The sequence below is a fragment of the Lagopus muta genome, chromosome 26 (assembly GCF_023343835.1).
Source record: "Lagopus muta isolate bLagMut1 chromosome 26, bLagMut1 primary, whole genome shotgun sequence".
NCBI classification, from domain to species: Eukaryota; Metazoa; Chordata; class Aves; order Galliformes; family Phasianidae; genus Lagopus; species Lagopus muta.
The window spans coordinates 614065-627598 of record NC_064458.1 but is presented as its reverse complement, the minus strand read 5'-3'; the positions used below and the strand labels follow the sequence as shown (position 1 = coordinate 627598).

Here is a 13534-nt window from a genome sequence, read left to right as displayed (position 1 = left end):
TCATCCACCGTGTGATGTGATGAGAGCAGCCAGAAGAAAGTTGTGAAGTAGGAGGGCACAAAGCAAATGGCTCATCTGATGCAGTGCCCTTTGTGGCCCTGATGCGACCTCAGCAAAGAGGGCTGCTAGGAACTGGTTTAGTATTAGTTTACTAATACTGCTAAACTAATTAGTTTGGTAACTGTTCTGATGGCAGCAGCTTACTGCGGCCTTTTTCTCAGGTCTGTGCTAAAGGACGTAGAGATGTGAGCGTGTGCTGCGTAGTGTGATGGGTAGATATGCAGCTATGCTATTTTTGTCACTTGAGCCCATTTTGTCTGGTCTGCTTCATCACAAAGATGCAGTCATTTAGGTAAATCGGTCAGAAAAGCTTAATCTTTGTAAAATAGTGCAAGTAGAGAGTGGAGTGATAAAGTGCTTCCAGCAGCACTTGGGTGCATTCACACTGCTGTGTGTGAAACCTCTCAGCATTAAGTGCATCACCCTGGATTCCTGCCTCCTCTGTCAGGTAAGTCAGGTGTATGTCAAGGCTGGCAGTATCAAATGAAGATGGGAGGAATGTCTGGTGATCGGGTGAGATCATTCCACGCTGCTGCCGGAGTGGTTTGCTCTATCTGGGATGAATCCAGTGCTCTAGGATGTTTGCCAAATCGGTTGGAGGAGCTTGTAGCTGGCTGTGGCTGCTCTGGGCTCTCAAGAAGTGGGAGGTGTCGGGCTGGGTGCAGCTGGCTAAAGCATGCCATGTTTTATTCAGAGTCGGACAGACTGTTTCCTATTTCCTCATCTTTGAGTGATGCGTTTCCTACTCTGGACAGGAACACAGGGCTTATCCATGCTGTTCGTTTAGCTAGCAGAAGGATGAGTCAGGCTTATGAGTTATGGCCACAGCTTTCTTCTGAAACTCTTGTCCTGCTTCTGGAAGAGCAAGGGCATCTGGTGGTGTGCAGAATGCAGTAGCTTCCTTTGCTGATGGGTTTAAATGGAGAACATTTAAGATGTTTAAGAAAGTTCTGAAGATTGTGCTAGCCCAGTTGAATAATTGGCATTCAGAGAGCTCAGGGTCCGCTTCTAATGAACAAGGGTAGTCATATTGGATAGCTCCTTAAATTAAGATTTGCCCAGTTTACTTTGAACACATGGGAAGACTCTCTGTGTAACATGACGTTTCCTCCTCTTCATCAGTCTTCATTTTATTTTGTGCTATTTCTCTCTCCCTTCTCGGTGTGGGCAGAACATCCAGAAGCCAGCTTGGGTGATCAGGAGGAAGGTGGAGGTTGGGAGGTGACAGTGAATGAAGGAATCCTTTGTTGGGTGTCTGAGTAATGTCCTGCAGGTGGAGAGCAGTTGTCCCAAGCGCACTTGGGATGTTTCAACACCTCTGCATCTCAGTCATTAACTTTTCTATTGGGTTGTTTTGTTGTTTGCCTTTCAAGGCCTTTGGCTGCCATGAGGGGTGACTTGTTTCAGACAGTGGTTGGATTGTAGTATTTTTGCTGTTGGTAGCAATGCTGGAGAACAGTGAGGAGGTGTAAGTGCTGCACAGCTAGGACTTGTCTCTCTGTTGTAGGAGTTGTGTTTGGGGCTTCTCCTCTTTAGGAATTGCAGTTCTCATTTCCTTGGAACCTCGGGGAGAGAAGTCTGCCCTTTAGGTGCGCCAAGAACACGCCTTTGTGTTTGCTGCTTTTGTGTAATGCAGTGGTAGCACCAAGCTGAAATCTTCAAACAACATTGCCAGGGAATTATGACATTTGGTAATAAACCCTGGTGTTCACTTTTTTCCTGAACTCTTTAAAAATATGCATTTTTTGATAAAAATACTGCACAGGGTACTATGTGCTTTTTATTTTTCTTGTGGTCACTAAATGCAGGCAGTCTTTGATTGCAGTTCATTATTTTCTTATCATCCCTCTTGTTTTTCAGTTTTCTGCTGGGATTCCACTGTATGAAACTTATTACAAACAGGTAAGTTTGAGGAGATTGAAGCACAATTTCCTTCCCCTCTCTCCCACGCTAAACTTCTGTAAATCCTTTCCACTGAGTGGAGCCATATGAGGTCTTACAGAAGCATGAATAAGACATTTCGTTTCTTGTCTCTGCTTACATGGCATCCTTCAGTTGAAGGCAAACCTCTGTCTTCCAGGTAGATCCAACATACACGGGAAGAGTTGGGGCAAGCGAAGCTGCGCTGTTTCTTAAGAAGTCTGGTCTGTCTGATATTGTCCTTGGAAAGGTGAGTTGGAGGAACGAGGCAATGTTTGCAGTAATTACCTGTGCATTTGTTTCACTGCAGCTAAGACTGAGCAGAAGGGGTTAATGAAAGCAGGTGAGATGGAGTGTGAATCGGATCCTCTGACCTCCAGGTTAACAACTGGATGCCAAGAATTCAGGGTCTTTTCTGGGCTTTGTAGGGATCTGTGAGGAAAACTTGTCTTTGCTGTCACGTTTTTGTTGTTAACTTGAGAATTAAATAGAACTGTATTTCATAACTTGGCAGTTGCAATTAACAGTTTGAAAAGGTGTATAGCATGAACTGTTGAGCTGTGTTAAATTTTATTTTAAAGTTTCAACGGCTTTTAATTTGTATCTCCACAGATATGGGATTTGGCTGATCCAGAAGGTAAAGGGTACTTGGATAAACAGGTAAATAAAATGTTCCTGTTAACCTCTTACATTGCCTTCTACAGTGGAGCCTTGATTCCAGAAAACCCTGATATCCACAGTAATTCCCCTTAGCTTTTTTTTTCCCCCCTCTAAATTTTCATTTACAAGATGATTTTTTTTTGTTTTTTGGTGCTGCTGATGTTCAAGTATGTTATTCAGTGAGGCTGCTGGAGTAGTTCTTGTTTTCTGCTCCTCCTGTTTTCTCAGTAATCAATGTGTGATACGTAGACACACAGTCACTGAGAGTAATAAATACAAACTCCAGTTTTAGGATCTACTTTAGAAATCGTTCTTGTACTGGCATTATTTGAATGACTTGGAATAACACATGCTCTAGTTTTGTGTACCTATGGAGCGTTGTTGGTTTGTTTTCTGAATGTTATTAATTCTTAAGAACAAAAAAGTTAAAAATAGTTATGAGGCAGCCCTTAAAAACCAGCTTTGAAGATTTTTACTCCTTGTTCCATGTCACTACAAAGTCTTTTCTGAATCTCTTCTGAAAGCAGTGAGGTATTGCTGCAGTGCAGTGACTGCATGGGGCTGCACATCTGTTGTTTCCGTGCTTTACTCGGGGTCATGTGTATGCTGCTGGTAAAACCCTGAATGGATTATTGGAGCTGGTGAGTTAAACTGGCTGCTTATTTTAATAGAAAGCACTATTGTTTGTAGGGCTTCTATGTGGCATTGCGCCTCGTAGCGTGCGCACAGAACGGCCATGAGGTTAACCTGAGCAGCCTGAACTTGACTGTGCCACCTCCTAAATTTGTAAGTAATACATACCTGAATGTTTGCATATGTTGCATGAGAAGTAAAGCTTCAGCTGAATAGTTTTATAAATAATCTGTTTTATAAACATCATGGTTTTCAGACTTCAGGTTGCCATCAGAGTGTTTCACAGCACATCTGCCACTGTCCTGTCTTCCTGTGAAGTTCCAGCCCCATCCTGGGCTGCAAAGTCAGTGCAAGTTTCACTGCAGTCAGCTCGTTCCGTGCTTTTAAGCTGATGTGGCTAAAACCTCCATTTATGGGGAGGGGGGAGATGATTTTTGATCTGTGTCAACAACAGTGAATAGCAATGGGCATGACTACAGCTTCGCCTCTTTCTCTGTGTGTATGAATAAAAATAAAACTTTCATTTTAGCATGACACCAGCAGTCCCTTGCTGATCACCCCGCCTTCAACAGAGACTCACTGGGCTGTTAGGGTAAGTGTGAAAGACAACACATTCCATTCATTCTCTAAATGTTTTCCTTGTCTCTGGTGTTCCCAGTGAGAGAATTTGATATCATATATTTCCCATTTCAAAAGTCCTTCCTTGATGGCAGACTTGTGTGTGGTAAAGAATATTGAGCTTACAGTTGAATTAAGTATTAAACAAGCCTGTGACGATCCCGCGTGTGATGTTTTTAAGACAGAGTGAATTTTGATCTTCTGCCTGGATTTCTTCCAGGATCCTAATAGTAGGCACTTTGATGCTTGTATAAGGAACCCCACTGAGAACAGTGAAGCATTTCAGCAAATTCATCCTGAAGAATTAATTTAAAGCTTGAGTTCACGTAGTATTTAGTGATAATACACAATATATGTCATTGGAATAAAGTAGCTTGTGATAGCAGCATTGGAATATTTGTGTTTACTTGCTTTGCAGTTGCAAACGTTTTCCAAAATGGCTTCTAATGTGATCTTTCACTTATATGTTGTACCATTAAGTGGGAAGCTGATCTTTTAGAACAAACAGTTCTTAGTTGGTTTAAAATCTTATCAGGAGTGTCGTAATCAGAATTTGTTGTCCTTTCAGAACACTGTAGAAGTGTATTTTCTACACTGCATGCTAAAATCTCTTAGATATCACATCCTTAGCCTTGAAACCAAGCTCCACCATCAGGGCAACACTTGAGAGAAAGCTTGGAAATTTAGAATGAATGCTTTACTGTCCAGTCTTAATTTCTTGCAAGATCTCATTTTCAACACTCACGCAGGCACACTTTTTTACTTATTCAGGCTATTTCTTACCAACTAGGTGGAAGAAAAAGCAAAGTTTGATGGTATTTTTGAAAGCCTTTTGCCAGTAAATGGTTTACTTTCAGGAGACAAAGTAAAACCAGTTCTGATGAATTCAAAGCTACCTCTTGATATCCTAGGAAGGGTAAGTATGCTGTTTAGGTTTAGCTATTCTCTATTTAGCTTCTCTTACCTGCAGTGTTTAATATTAAAGTGTAATTTATCAACATAAATAGGTTTTTAGCTGGATTTTACATGAAGTGCATGCTAAAAAGTAGGAATGTTAAGTAGTGTCTGAAATCATCCGTTTAGAATAATAATAGTAATTTGGGCCCCTGAGTAGATTGGTTCCATTATCTCCCTGTTCATTTTAAGAGGTAGAAGTTTTGACTGTGGTTGTATTAAGCACAAATAAATGAGGAAAAAGAACAACAACAAATCACTTTCTCCTAAACCCTAATAGCTTTTATAACACTGGATTCCACTGTTTTGTCACTTTTCCAAATGCAAGTTGTTAGCCATACCATTAAATCTGTCTACTGTTTGTACAGGAGAGCACTTCACAGCATCTTAGTTCATTGTAGCTGTGAAATTGCCAAGTATTTTTTTCACATGTATTTATAAATAGTTCTGAGTTCAGTGCATCCATTCTGTATTTGCAAAAGCAACAGACCTTAAAGTGTTTTTCCGCTTCAGTTTAAAGTGTGTTCCTTAGTGTTCTCTTTGCATGTTGATATGATGGAGAATTTATACATTGTGTGTAAGAGCTCTGTCTGCATTATCATATACTCCAGTGTCTTCAGGAAGAACTCAATATATTGTCTACAAAATCTGAGTATGTTTTGTTTTAATTCTGCACTTGAATATTGTGAAGCAATCTTGGAACTCTTCATATTTGATTGTGTTACTTTAGTGACAGAAATGCAGGAAGCTTACTTGTGTTCAGAGGAGTTTGTACATGGGATAGGAGAGGGGCTAAATGGGCAAGGGACATAAATCAAGTGTCCTACATTTGTGTGGACACACAGTGAAAAAGCCAGGAGCAGAGGTCAGATGGTGGAGCCTCAGTCTGGCAATCTGCACACTCAGAATAATTGGTTGGACAGTATCCAGGGATGGCCAGGTGTTAGAACACTCAACATTTTGCACCTTTCTATGTAAGTCATTGTCTGTACTTGACATTAATAATGAAATAAAGTTGACAGATGCTTAAATTCTCTTGCAGAAAATTCTGAGGGCTGGCCATGTTTTTTGTCTGAAACGGAAAGCAGACTTTTGAAGTGAAATACAAATGAGAAATATTGACTTTTCTAAAGTGTCTTAACTTTCTTACAAAGCAAACTGGGATGATATGTCAGCATACACCATCTGGGGAATCACAAAAACATCCCTGGATGTTTGTAGTTTGATGAATCTTTAATTGCTACACAGGAAGATGAAGAACATACATCTCTTATGTGCTGGACTTATTAGAGCCAATGTTTCCACAAAATATTTGATTGACATTGCCAGAAAACTCCAAACCAGACTGTTTCACAAGAGAATCACAGCTAGATCTAATATGATGCTGTTTTCACCAAAATGTGTTAGAAGCTGTTAGAAGGCATGCTTAATATTTGACAGCTGATATCAAAGGCACAGAATGTAACTTGTTTTTATCATAAATGCCGCAGGTCTGGGATCTCAGTGATATTGATAAAGATGGTCACTTGGACAAAGATGAATTCGCTGTGGTAGGTTGCTTTATATCTTCAATTCATAGTGCATCTGCTAGAGCCAATCGCTCTGCTGTTACCTGAGTGTTGCAGCTTTGCTCTGCTGCGTTCTGTTTCATGATCCAAATCATTCACATGCACTTATGGTCTTTCTCAATCCTTTTGAACTGTTGCCTGTGTCATCAAGATCAACGTTTTTATAATAACATTCACAATTGTGTTCTTCTCTGGCTTGTCTCTCTCTCTAATCTTACTGTCTTTGTTTTACTAATACATAAACTGCTGATACTGGAAAATCTCATTGCTTTTTTTTTTTTTATTGTTAACATTATATCTGACCTCTTTGCCTTTGCAGGCAATGCATTTGGTTTATAGAGCTCTCGAGAAAGAGCCAGTTCCTTCACTGTTACCCCCTTCTCTCATACCACCTTCTAAAAGAAAGAAGACACCTGTCTTTCCTGGTGCAGTTCCTGTTCTCCCTGCAAGTCCTCCTCCAAAAGACAGCCTGCGTTCTACCCCATCTCATGGTAGCGTAAACAGTCTGAACAGCACGGGGAGTTTGTCTCCCAAGCACGGCATCAAACCAGCACAGGTGTGATTTTTCTTTTTTTTCCTTCCATATCAGTAAAGTGAAGGGGGGGATGGAAAGGAGAGGGGAATTGCTTCCTTGTGTAGGCATTCTGAAAATACAAGGTTTTTTGAGTGGAGAAAATGGCCAGAGAATGGAAGAAGAGCATGTGAATTTTAGTTACGTGAACATGAGGCATAGCAAATCTTAATGGAGAATTTTCACGTTCCATAGAAAGGTTTTCTTTAATTAAAAAAATAAAAATAATTAATCTGCCTTCTAAAATTCCTGTGTGAAGGTAGCTGGGTCTGTATTTCCAAAGAATTAGCATTTTTCAGCTGATGAATAACTCTTTCTTAGTATTTATTAATTCAGGTAGTATTCAGCTGAAAGATTCATGGGAAAAGGGAAGTAATTGTTTGCCATCAGATTAGTTTGTGCAAGATACATTCAGCACTTGCGATGCTGAAGAACGCTGTGCGCTCTGCTCTCGCTGTCTTTTGACTCTTTCAGCCTTTTTACTGAAGTCCAGAACTTTTTTGTTACAGCCATCTGTGAATTGGGTCGTGCCAATGTCTGAGAAAGTGCGATACGATGACATTTTCGTAAAAACAGACACAGATATGGATGGTTTTGTGAGTGGCCAAGAAGTAAAGGACATTTTTATGCATTCAGGTCTGTCTCAGAACCTCCTAGCACATATATGGTAAGAATTCTCTAATAGCTGTATTTTTGCATCTCACTGGTCTGGGAAGGCAGTTGATCCATTCAGAATCGTAATCTTAACACTAAAACAACTCAAAAAAAAAAAAAAAAAAGCCATCAGCCTCATTTGCTTGTCCTGTTGCAGGATTATGATGTGGGCTGTATGGAAAATCAAGAGAGAAATAGATTCTCGCTGGGCTGTCCTGGGAGAGGGGTGTAGATCAGACTGATCTGTGATTGTTTTTTGCAGTTCTAGTGTTCTGAAGATTTTGTCAGCATAATGTTCTTCTATTCAGTCCAATATGCCTGGTAGAAATTGCTCTATGGAGCTTTTTCACTGCAGTAAACAAGCTGTGATGGGGCTGAATCAAAAGAAATTTACATATGCTTTTTTTATTTCAGACTTTTTGGTAAAGAAGAGTAGTTTCCTTGTTTATAAGTATGATCTGTTTTTTTTACCAGGGCTTTGGCAGATACAAGACAGATAGGAAAGCTAAGCAAAGATCAGTTTGCACTAGCAATGTATCTCATTCAACAGAAGGTCAGTAAAGGGATCGATCCTCCACAAGTGTTGTCCCCAGATATGATCCCTCCCACAGAGAGGAATACGCCCATACAGGTAAGTAGTGGCTTATTTGTAGATGCACAGAGCTTGTGTGCCTTGATTGAAATGGTCCAGGAGTATTAATTTCGTAATGTTTATGTTTTGCAATGTGATGGTAAAGAATGGCTTTTTTTTCCTCATTTTAGTGATGTTTCCTTTTGCATTTCAAAACTGACAAAAATGTCAAAACAAGGCAGTAACATTTCATTAATAACTGAGAAAAGCTGAACTGGAAAAATACTCCTTTGTCACAAAGTAGTTGGTGTTTTTAGAAAAAAACCTTCCTTAGGAAGTGCTGGAAGACTTTCAGTAGTCTGTCTCTGGCTGTGGCCAGGACCAAATTCCTCCCATGAAAATGTGAAATTCTCCTAATGGGAATCTGGAGGGTAATGAGCTTCTGGGAATTGGTGGTTGGCTTATCTTTGTAGCATAGCAGTCTGTAGTCCAGTGTCCATCACTGTAAATAACATATTATTGATCATGAAAGCATTGGATCTTATACTGAATGTTATTTGTTCCTTTTCTTGGATGGCTCTGTGTTTCTGAAACTTCTATTAAGGAACACTTTTGGCATGTCTGTGTGTTCACCTTTTCTGTAAATTAAGTAGCATTTTCCATTACTTTTCTACTTTTCCTAGCCAGCTTTTGAGTCTGTAAATATATTTCTGTTGTTGCCATTGCTCTAGTCCTTTTAAGTTTTTTCCTGTATCCTTTTTCTATAGACTCTGTCAGGTTACTTGACTCCTGTAGGAACTGAAATCTCAGCACTAACAGAAATGCGTCGTGTGAGTAACAGTAACATTGCAGAATTGTTTGTGCACCCTGCTTAGAACTCAGAGTTTCTTTCTATACCTTCTCCTCTCTCTTTGCACTTGTGGTCTTTGATTCTTGCTGTTTGCATGATGGAATTGTGCAGGAGAATTGTGTCCCACCTTTGTCTCCAGCCTTTGTAAAGGAAGATCTGTCACAGCTGTGTTCTAATAGGCTGTTTTGTTCCTAACAGGATAGTTCAAGTTCTGTTGGATCAGGAGAATTTACAGGGGTGAAGGAGCTAGATGATATTAGTCAAGAAATTGCACAGCTGCAGAGGTAATACTTGTGGGCCATTGACTGTAAATCTAGAAGTAAGAAAACCAATTGAGTTTATAGTGCTGATGTCATTTACAATTATTTTCTTTTCATCTGTTTGTTACTGCTTGTCACTGAGGTTGGTAATGACTCTCCCAGTTGTTCCATCCAGTTAGCCAGTTTTGTAAAGTCAGCCTGGAGTCTTCCAGGTGACTGCAGAAGGTCAAAAATAAGTCATATTTTTTTGGAGAATAATTGAAATGTACCATTACTTCCTCAAAGATTTTTGTTTGTTTGCTATTTCCAGAATAATATTTACTTGGTTCTTGCACATGTGTTGTATTATTTAACTAATCATGAAAACATTTGCTTGTTTATCTTACAGGGAAAAATATTCTCTGGAGCAAGACATTAGGGAAAAGGAGGACTCAATTAGACAGAAAACGAATGAAGTTCAGGTAAAAACTCCTATATTTATAATCACTGATTTTTGTAATCTAAAATAATATAGTGAGAAGCCTTCTTTCTTCTGCCTTTCCATATGTGGTTTCTGGACAAGTCTCCTTCTTGCATGGGAGTTTCTCTAACTTACAGAAAGGTCTTTAGTTTCCTTTTCTCCATCAGAAATGTTTTGTTCTGATGCTGGTTAATATAAATAGATAATGATGCATGAATGGTTTGAAATGTCTTAATTAGTGTTTGACTGACGTTGCTCAAGGAGTTTGTTTTTCATAGTAAAGGTAACTCAATTACATGTGTTCTGCATCACAGTTCCTTTCTTTCTTCTGGGCACTGATTTGTACAATATCTGCGAATTCCTGCTGAAAGAAAGTGTGTGTACACAGGAAATAGTCTGTATGACATAGAAAATCCTGCTTAGTGTGCCAGCCTTTTTCTCTGTGATTGATCGTTCTCATAAGGCATGAGCTAAATGTAAGTTACAAACTGTGTGATTTTCCTCAGGAGCTGCAAAATGATTTAGACAGGGAGACAAGTAACTTGCAAGAGCTTGAGGCTCAGAAACAAGATGCCCAGGACCGCCTGGATGAAATGGACCAACAGAAAGCCAAACTGAAGGATATGCTGAATGATGTAAGGCAGAAATGCCAGGAGGAAACACAGGTGGTGAGTGTATGTTTATGCTAGAGGTCCTCAAGTATATTGTGTTTTGTTGAAGGAAGTTGCATTCATTTCATAAACAAGCTTTTGCTGTCTGTAATTTTTCAACCATAAATAGCAATTTCCACACAAATACGGAGATCCGAAAAGGATTTTGTTAACTTACACAACTTTCATAACAGTTATAAATGTGGCACTCCATCAGATGATCTACAGAAGTCCGTCCCTATGAAAATTGTTCTTTGAATACATGAAATATTCAGCCCATCAGCCCACTGGAACAGTTAGAAGCATTATTCCTGACCCATCAGGCAGTCCATGGGCAGTAGTGTGTATTTTTATCACTGTGAAACTCAGATCAGTATTTTAATTTAAAGGTAGGTTTTCAGGGAGATAACTGTTATCAGGAACTTGGTGTATAATGCCATGCAAGAAAGTGTTTCAGGAGAGCCTTATGCAGCTGTATAAATTTAAGTCTACCAGTTAAAAAATCAGCTTTGTAGCACTTGATAAATATTTCAGTGGAAAAGGCACCAAGTTCTGAAAGCTACAGGATAACCACTTAAGAAACAATCTTTAATTACTTTTACAATTAGTGTGGTATTTATGTCATTTTAGATACTAGTAGTTCTTGGTTTTATAGAATATTCTGCATGCTTATACTGAAAATTCTGTGTCATGTAAAAAGCATGCAGTTCTTCAGCTTATGATTTTTATCTTCTGTAACACTGGGTAAGTTGCTTTACAGCTTCATATTTTTTATGAATTCATAACGTATTGAGGTACATTTACTTCAAATTTCTCTTTGATTTTTATAATGTTTTGTTTCAGATTTCATCGCTGAAAATGCAGATTCAATCTCAGGAATCAGATTTAAAATCACAGGAAGATGATCTTAATAGAGCAAAAGCAGAGCTGAATCGCCTCCAGCAAGAAGAGACACAGTTAGAGCAGAGTATCCAGGCTGGGAAAGTGCAGCTTGAAACAATAATCAAGTCTTTAAAATCAACACAGGAAGAAATAAACCAGGTATTCACTGTCGTTTGCATGACGTCATTCTTTTCCTTCTTTAAAGTGCTAGAAGTTGAACATCATCTAGAAAGATGACTTTACAGAAGAGAAGAAATAGTGGTGCATGAAATAAGCCTTTCTGATTGTTGCTCAGTAGGTCAATTCCCAGTCTGAGTCGGAAGAAGTTCAACGCATGAGGGAGTTGTGGGTAGGGAGGGGGAAGCAACTGTCTTGCAACCATGTTTAACCATGGGTGAAAGGATTGTCTTCTTACTGAATCTCTGAAGTAACCAGTTCCATAGTAGCTGCACCCTTCAGTTTTGTGAGGATGACTGCGGTATTGAAAGATTAACATACTAAATAATTTTTCACTACTTAGGCAAGAAGTAAACTTTCTCAACTTCAGGAGAGCCATCAAGAAGTCAGTAAGAGTATAGAAGAATATAATGGAGCTCTCAATGGGGTTAATGGTGGTAGCCTGACAAATTTAGCAGACATAAGTGAAGGCCTTGGGCAGACAGAAAGAAGCAATTATGGAGCAATGGTAAGAAAAGATTTGTAATGTTATTTAGAGTACTTTGAATAATGAAGATCTGTTATTTACACTTAATCTTGAAATCATTAAGCAACTTCTCTTGCTATAAACTTGCCCTTAATAATGCATTTCTTATTTCCAAATATATATAATATATATATTACATAGTTCAGTTTAAAAAAAAGTAAGTTTACTTTCCAGAATGTATCAGTATTTCTCTTCTGCTAAGACAGTTCCAGCACTAATTAAATCGTTTATTGTGTTTCCTTTAAGTCAGTATTTTGTTTTCTGAATTCTTAGGATGACCCATTCAAGAGTAAAGCCTTGATGTTCACCAATAACACGCAAGAATTGCATGCAGACCCATTCCAGTCAGAGGATCCTTTCAAATCTGATCCATTTAAGGGAGCAGACCCTTTCAAAGGCAGTAAGTGACCAATGGCTTACCTGAGACCTTGAAGACCAACTGTTGAGTAAATGATATTTTCAAACTTTTATCATCTTGCTAAATAGTGGATAAAACAAGTGATTTTTCTGTCCTGCATAGGTGACCCATTCCAGCATGATCCTTTTGCAGAGCAGCCACCTGCTCCAGCAGGTAATAGCCCTTACCATGACAGGACAGATGACTTAGACAATTTGTAGCCAAACACAAAGATGGAGCTGGCTTTTGGTTTGCATGTGGGAGCTTAAAAACTTGGCAGTCAATGCAAACAAGATCAATGCATTGCATACACCGTTAACTTTTCACTGAGTGGAGTCTGTAACCTTGTCAGATATTCACCGAAAATGTGTACTTGTTGCAACTTAATACCCAGAACAGAGAGTATCTGGAAGTTTGTTGGTTTGCCATGGTGTTTTTTTGTTTGTTTTTGTTGGTGGTGGTTTTGTTTGTTTTCTAGTAAGAAAAAAAAATCAGTGAGTATGAGGTCAAATGAAAAATGGTTCATTATTGACACTACTTCTTCTAACTACTAAGTGCTACATTCTCTTTACCTTTTAATACTCCTTCTAGATCCTTTTGGAGGTGACCCATTTAAGGAAAGTGATCCATTTCGTAGTTCTGCCCCTGAGGATTTCTTCAAGAAGCAGGTGAAGAGTGACCCGTTCACATCAGATCCATTCACAAAGCCCTCCACTTTACCCTCAAAGGTCAGTGATTTGTACTTTGTACTTGATTTAATCACAGTAGTTTGCTTTTCTGAATGCTTCTGAGTGTAATTTCTTATTTTGCCCTAGGAACTAATACTGATTGTGTTTGTGTGATGTGCTTTTCACTGTGTTTTGGTTTCATTCAGTGTTGTCAGTAGCCAAATACTACGTATTTCATCTGTTCATCTGATTTTATCCCATTGTATGTCCACTAAACAGAGTGATCTGAAACTGGAAACAGTTTGTCCTAAAGCAGTAAATATTGATGTGCATAAAAGAGAAGTGTGCAGTACAGCACAACAGTAATTACATATCTGTTCTTATTTAGCCTGACCCTTTTGAAAGCAGTGATCCTTTTACCTCTTCCAGTGTCTCTTCAAAAGGTCCAGGTAAGA

At 39.0% G+C, this 13534-nt stretch overlaps 1 protein-coding gene across 3 annotated transcripts in view; it reads left to right on the top strand.

The window, feature by feature from the left end:
* EPS15L1 (epidermal growth factor receptor pathway substrate 15 like 1) overlaps window positions 1–13534 on the top strand; it is a 33528-nt gene that overhangs the window by 2048 nt on the left and 17946 nt on the right. The window contains exons 2-21 of one of the 3 annotated variants that reach the window (XM_048927441.1): window positions 1921–1962; window positions 2141–2230; window positions 2593–2640; window positions 3331–3426; window positions 3803–3865; window positions 4682–4807; window positions 6336–6395; window positions 6733–6969; window positions 7494–7651; window positions 8113–8269; window positions 8977–9039; window positions 9258–9343; window positions 9708–9780; window positions 10286–10447; window positions 11273–11470; window positions 11832–11996; window positions 12288–12414; window positions 12535–12585; window positions 13003–13139; window positions 13468–13528. In XM_048927441.1, the coding sequence (XP_048783398.1) occupies window positions 1921–1962; window positions 2141–2230; window positions 2593–2640; window positions 3331–3426; window positions 3803–3865; window positions 4682–4807; window positions 6336–6395; window positions 6733–6969; window positions 7494–7651; window positions 8113–8269; window positions 8977–9039; window positions 9258–9343; window positions 9708–9780; window positions 10286–10447; window positions 11273–11470; window positions 11832–11996; window positions 12288–12414; window positions 12535–12585; window positions 13003–13139; window positions 13468–13528 (2200 nt within the window). Of the gene's footprint in view, window positions 1–1920; window positions 1963–2140; window positions 2231–2592; window positions 2641–3330; window positions 3427–3802; window positions 3866–4681; window positions 4808–6335; window positions 6396–6732; window positions 6970–7493; window positions 7652–8112; window positions 8270–8976; window positions 9040–9257; window positions 9344–9707; window positions 9781–10285; window positions 10448–11272; window positions 11471–11831; window positions 11997–12287; window positions 12415–12534; window positions 12586–13002; window positions 13140–13467; window positions 13529–13534 lie in introns of those variants that run through there. The other 2 variants (XM_048927442.1, XM_048927443.1) reach the window with 2 other exon arrangements.